Raw genomic sequence first — 6,326 nt, 5'->3', positions numbered from 1 at the left:
CGCGCCCCGTGTCCCCATTGTCCCGCAGTGTCGCCGGTGCTTCCAAGGTCTCGCAGGGTCCCCCACTGCTCCCAGTATCCTCCAGTGTCCCCCAGTGTTCCCATTTTCCCCTAGCGTCTTCCAGTGCTCCCCGTGTCCCCAGCCCCTGGCTTTCAGGCTCTCACAGTGTTCCAATCTTTGGCTTTTATGGCCTCCCATCGCAGCGCTGGGACAATGTGGCACCACAAGCAGAAGTGCTCATTAGGGCAGGAGGGTTCATTAAGGCTCCCAGTGAGCCTCAGCCACCCCCTAGCAGCACCCACATCCCAGAACCCACATGCTGTCCTCACATCCCCCCATGCCCCAGGGCACCTCTAAGGCTGGGGACAACAGCTTTGGCATCTCTAATGAGCATGGCCTCATTATGCAGCCAACTGCTCATCTGAGCCGGATCTTCTGCCACCTCAGGCACAGGGAGGGGAGGGAACCCCAGAGGATCCTCATGGCAAAACCCGAGCCAGGCTCAACACCCATTTATTACCATAACTCCTATGAAAGCACCCAAACCTGCTGAGCACACGCAGCACCGTACAAGCAGGAGGAGCAGGACCGTGCTATGCTGAGCTGTGCCTGCAGCTCTGTGGGTGCAGGGTGCTGGCGTGGGCCTTCCCTGCTCAGATGATGCTGGCTGGGGTGAAGACCGGTGGGACGCAGAGGGACTCCACCATCTCCCAGCCGCATGATAGCGGAGTGCAGGCGCTCTCATGGTCATCTTCTGCTGGCGGTGGCTTCCCCTGGAGGAGCTGGAGGGCCTTCCTGCAGGCAGAGACACCCAGAGGGAGCAGGAGGCACTCACTCATGAAACGTCACAGGATGGTTAACCCAGATCTGCCCAGGGAGCCCAGATCAAGGGCAGCTCAGTGTCTCCCACAGGCAGTCCTGCCCTCAGCCTGCTCACACAGGGCTCTCTCTTACCAGGCCAGGCGGGACATGGCATAGGTGACGTGTGGCCGGGGACACCCACCGCACAGGGATGAAGTTGCGATGGTGTAGGCACCCATGTCCCGAAAAATCAGCCAGTCCCCATCCTGCAGCTCAGGCAGCTCCACATCATTGGTAATCTGGTCCTCTGCGTGACCCAGGGGACCCCTGAGGCTGCTGCTGCACAAGGGGTGCTCTGGGCAGGGCTTCTGCAGGGGACAGATCATGTGGCCACATGAGAAGAGGGCATCTGCACCACGACACCAAGCAGTTTTACACAAGATGAGAATCTGGCCCCAAAACAGAAGGACCAGCTATCAGTCCCAAAAATGCTTCTCAAGGACTGCACAGATCAGAGCAGATCTCACGCATGGGAGGAGCACTCAGCACCAGAGGACAACAGGAAATACCACACTACTCTGCAGAGCTCTCTCCAGCCAGGCTGGATCCTCACCTTGTGCAGCAGAGGCTTGGGGCAGGGACTGTCAAACAGGACACAGCTGAAGGTACCGTAGATGCCATCGCTGAGGTGATAGACGAGGCTCCTCTTGCTGCCAGACTCTTCCCCTGGGGAGTAGGGAGAGGCTCAGGGGCACACGGGCACAGAGGCAGACCCATCCCGTGGTCCTACTTACCATCAGAGCCTGGCTGCTCCATGGGAACCTCTTCCTTGCCAGTGATGCTGGCTGCAAAGGTGAAGGCTGAGGTGACATAGTATCGCCCCGGTGTGGCAACAATCTCCACCCCACAGCCTTCCGGGAAATACATGTCCAGTGCAGAGTTTATCACAGCAGCAATCTGGATGGGAAGATGTACCTGGAGTGAGCTCAGTCGTGCTGCTCAGCACAGGGCAGGGAACCAGCTCCAGTCTCACTCTCTGCCTGCCCAGAGGCAGCACTGGGAGCCACATACCTCCTCAAACTGGGCTCTGGTGTCCTCGGTGCCAGGAAATCCCCCTCCGATGTCCAGGAGGTGCATTCGATAGCCCAGCTCTGTGCCCATGTCAAATGCCAGTTGTGCCTCTGCGACAGCCTGGGCAAAAACCTGGGGCTCCAGGCTGTGGCTCCCAAGGTGAAAGCTGAGGGCACAGCCTCTGTTCAGAAGGGCTGCCCATTCCACGGTGGCAGAAGGGGGACATGGCACTGAGAGATCCCCACCACAGCAGCTCTGTGCTTCCCACATACCTTCCTGGGAGAGACTGCCCAGCCCACTCCACTGAGCTCCCTTCTGCAGGCCAAACCTGCCCCAGATTGGTGCCAACAAAGGATATCTTCCCCAAGTGCCAGCCCCCACCTCACTGCCAGACCACGCTGCCTGCAGTGCTCAGTGGACTCCTGAATTGTTCTAGCAGGGCAGAGCTCCCTGCAGGGCTGCCCAACAGAAGCTCAGCACCCCGAGGGGATGAGGACAACGTGCCTTACCTGATGCCGACAACCTCCACATCTTGCTCCTTTGCTGACTCCAGCAGGCGTCGGCAGGACTTGAGCGTGGCCCCAAACATCATGCTTGGATGGGCAGAAGGGCTGGGGTCAGCAGCAATACCCAAAAGCATCCTGCACAGCAAAAAACACCGTTGAGTCTTTGGGCCCTCCAGCACCCCACAGCCACCTCTCCGAACCCCGCCGTCGTCCCCCAGTCCAATGCTGCCTCCAGATTCTGCACCAACACCCACCTGGCTTGCGGGTGGCTCCGGGCCACCTTGCCCAGCTCCACCTCGTTGTCAAAGGTCATCAGCTGCACACCATGGCTGGCTGCATATTTGACGTGGGCAACCTGCTTGCAAGGGCTGCTGTAGAAAATCTTGTCAGCTGGGACCCCAATGCTTTGAACCTCTGCAATCTCTGTCTGCAGGGAAACAGCACACGTGAGGCAGGTCTCTGGGAACTGCGCCGCTGTGCTTGGCCATGGCCCCAGCCAGCCTGTAGCACTGCAAAGGGCAAACCGCCAGCACTGCAGCCCGAGTTTTCTCAAGAAAACTTTCTCGGTCTACAAGAGCTCACAGGGGTCACAGTGGGCTTTGTCCTGACATGGGTAGGTCGAGGCGAGGTGTTTATATGCAGCACAAGACCAAGAGGAGAGAAAACAAGCAGAAAAACTGAGGAGGTGCAGGTTTGGCACACATCTTCCCTGTGAACTGCAGTGAGATCTGAGCTGTAACGAATCCCCACGCTTTCTCCTCCTGCCCATACGTCCTGTTTAATTACGTGCCAGTAAGTGGCTTAACTTTGGTTCTCCCTGGGAATCTGGCTATCAGCAAACGGCGAGCAGGATGGACCGGGGAGCTCTGTGCTCAGTCCTAAAACCACTGAGAGGGGACGGCTGCGGCAGTGGCACCCCAGGACGTGCCCTGATGCCAGCCACGCCTGCCAGACGGGACACCGGTTAGACAGACAGACAATGTCGGTCAGAGGGAGCAAGCCTGGATCACCAGACAAACAGGACGGGGATTTCTGGGCTGTGTCGGCAGGGTTCTGACAGCAGGGGAGACTCTTGCTGCTGTAGACGTCGGCAAGTGAGCGGAAACGCGTAAAACGAGCCGCTCTGCCACAAACGCCCAAAGAACGAACGCTCATCCCACAGCCACCTTGTTGGCACAGGCAAAGCCTGCCCCCAGCTCCGCCAGCAGCCGCATCACCCCTCCGCTGCTGTTGCACCGCACAGGGAAGTAGGGCTTCACTCGAGGCAAGGCCTTCAGGAAGCGCAGGTGTTTCTTCACAATGTCCCCAAGGTCTGCCACGAAGAAGGCCTGCTGGTCACCCTACGACAAAGCTGAAGTGAGCGGCAGTCGCTGCTCTGCCACCACCTGCTCCAGGGGGGGATGGACGCAGAGCGCAGCAGAGCTGCCCGCCCTTACCGCCTGGCACAGCTCCACCAGGCTGCTCTCCAGGAGGTCCCTGCTGGTGAAGCCCTCCTCCACCATCACGAAATTGGATTCATTCAGGTACCCGTTCATGGTCAAGGCGTGACAACGCTAGTGTGAAGCCTCCTCGAGCAGAGTACGGCTCCTGAGTATGCAACACGCTGGAAAGAAGAAAGGAAATGTTAGAGGCAGAGCTCTGGAAAGTCCAGCAGTGAGTGCGTCCCCAACTGCTCCCCAAAGTGCCCCCGGCCCTGCACAGCCGTGTATGGGAGCACTGCCCCGAGGAGCCCCTGCTGCTCTCCTCCAAAGCAGCACTCAGAGACCGCCAGGGTTAAAGCGTGCTCTCCAGGGGGAGGAGGCACATTTCTCTGCAGTGCAGAGCTCTGTGTTTTTGTTCACAGCAGCTGTGTTTTTCAGCAGCAGTTCTGGCACCAGTGCCATGAACAACAAAGCCAATGGTTTTTATATCCCAGAACGCGTTTTTGTGCTCTGGCATGCAGTTAGACCTGCTGTGTTTCAGGTGGAGAAGTTTCCTTGTGGTTTTCAAACTGCCGAGTGGACTGTGTGTCCACTTCTGGACACACAAGCCTCAAGAAAAGCAAGGCATTTCTAAAGAAAGCAGCACTCCTAGACGTGGTCTGGATCTGTGCTGTGCTTCCAGTTTCACTTCTCTCCATGACACTGTGCGTGGAACAAGAGGACAAGCTAGGCAGCACGGTTGTGTTTCCTGGCTCACACAATTCGTGGAGCAGCTTTAGCAGCCTCTTTCCTTGGATCCAGCACATCCCATAACCCAGGGAGCCGCAGACCTAACACAAGCTCACAGGAAACATTTCCACTCCAATAAGCCAGGTCTAGCCGCAGGGCTTTTACAGGAAAATTGTCCCTCGGATCAGAAGTGAGCAGGAGACAAACATTTCATTTCTCAGAGCTGAACAGCACCTCCTCCTCTGCAGGGACCTACTTACAGCATTTCAGATAGGCACTGGGAGAAAAACCACACCGACCCCAGAGCAGCAGTGTGTTGTAACACATTGAGCAAGCATCAGCAGCAAAGCCCAGAGATGGGGAAAGGGCTGGGAGGCTCTAGGAGCTTTATACTCATAAAATGAGAGCAACTCCTCTGGCCTTACCCTTCACCCCCCAGAGGCATTACTGACCATTTTCGAAACTCAGTGCCTCCAGACATTGCCCTCTGTTCCCCTCCTCCCTGCGCCAGGCAAGCCAGCAGCCCCCACAGCTCCGCCAGCTTAGGAAGCATTTCAGCAGACGACGCCCACGAGGCTCCCACAAGAACAAACTGCCCTCAGCTGCAGCGGTTCGTCCTGCCCCGAGGCCCCGCCTGCCCCTGCACCCTCGGCCAGCCAAGCCTGCAGCTGGGGAGCTCCTCAGCCTTCAAATCTCAGCACCCTTTCCTGCTCTGCCTCACGACCGTGGCCGTGGCAACCGAGCCCGGCCACCCCATTGGCTGAGCCGCCTCCGAGCATCCTTCATCCCTTTCCCGGAGCACAGCGAGCACCATTCCCCCCCCGCCCACCCACTCCCATGGCTGGGGCTGCCCCCTTCAGACACCCTGGGTTCTCACCGCGTCCCCGGTGTGCTGGTAGCTCATCCCCAGCCGGACAGCGCAGAGCTGTGAGCCTGCCCGCAGCCCGGCCCTGCTCTGAGGATGCTTGTGGCTGCGCGTGCATCGCTTGCGCGGGGATCCTTGGGGAAGAGTGCCAAAAATACCTCTAAGCACCGCTTCCAGGGCAACGAGGCTTTGTGCAGATAAAAGCTGAGCAGCGCCTGCCTGGTAGGGATGTTGGCCAGAGGAGGTGGGCAGGGAGATGTCAGGGACTGACTCTGCCCTCTGTCGTGCTGCTGCCAGTGTTTCCCAGCAGCGGGGCCAGCCCTGCCAAACATGCAGATGCCCTGTGTCTGCCTTTGCCTGCATTCGTGCACTTGGAAATGGCTCCATTGCTCCCTCCCACTCACACCACAGGATGAGCGGATTTTTTTTCTTCTTGTTAATTTGCAATTCCTTCTCTCTGGTCACTGAGAAGACAACACTCAGAGCACGGAGGAGCAGCTGCCCCCATACAGGAGATGAAAGGGATCCGGAGCCTTTTTTCGTGTATTCAGCACTGGCTCCGTCACGGGCTCTCCTGGCAGCCACGGGCAGGGAAGCCCCGCTCTTCAGCGAGATCCTGCCCTGTCCCACCCTCGGTCGGGCACCGGGAGCAGCTGCGGCTACATACGTGCTGTACAGAGACACTCCCTGCAGCGGGGCATCGGCTCCCCGCAAGTGCCCAAGGCTTTTTGTGCCCACACCGCGACACGGCAGCGCAGGAGCGGATCCAGATGGACTCAGGGCAAAGCGATTCAAAGGACGGGGGCGAGCGAGCCGCGAGCCGGCTGTGCCACGGAGAGCTCTCAGGCTGCGGCCCGGCAGCGCCGCACCCGAGGGTTCCTCCCGGAGCGGCTTCGGTCCCCGTGCAAGGAAAGCCTCGCACCGGCAGCTCAC

General features: G+C 58.9%; 1 protein-coding gene across 3 annotated transcripts; it reads right to left on the bottom strand.

Moving 5' to 3' along the window:
* Positions 1-479: 479 nt before the first annotated feature.
* Positions 480-5,545, bottom strand: AZIN2 (antizyme inhibitor 2). 3 transcript variants are annotated; one of them, XM_031556768.1, is made up of 10 exons: positions 5,406-5,545; positions 3,815-3,981; positions 3,545-3,718; positions 2,633-2,805; positions 2,382-2,513; positions 1,873-2,038; positions 1,596-1,758; positions 1,415-1,521; positions 955-1,169; positions 480-795 (listed from the first exon to the last, which is right to left on the bottom strand). In XM_031556768.1, the coding sequence occupies exons 2-10, from the start codon at positions 3,911-3,913 to the stop codon at positions 654-656; spliced, it is 1,371 nt and encodes a 456-aa protein (XP_031412628.1). In that variant the 5' UTR covers positions 3,914-3,981; positions 5,406-5,545; the 3' UTR covers positions 480-653. The 3 variants fall into 3 exon arrangements, with proteins under 3 accessions (XP_031412628.1, XP_010721755.1, NP_001281204.3); XM_010723453.3 differs by having other exon boundaries at positions 481-795; positions 1,415-1,527; positions 5,406-5,544; NM_001294275.3 differs by lacking the exon at positions 5,406-5,545 and having other exon boundaries at positions 497-795; positions 1,415-1,527.
* Positions 5,546-6,326: the final 781 nt, after the last annotated feature.

This window comes from Meleagris gallopavo, chromosome 25 (genome assembly GCF_000146605.3).
Source record: "Meleagris gallopavo isolate NT-WF06-2002-E0010 breed Aviagen turkey brand Nicholas breeding stock chromosome 25, Turkey_5.1, whole genome shotgun sequence".
Taxonomy (NCBI): Eukaryota; Metazoa; Chordata; class Aves; order Galliformes; family Phasianidae; genus Meleagris; species Meleagris gallopavo.
This window is presented reverse-complemented; position numbering and strand designations above follow the sequence as displayed.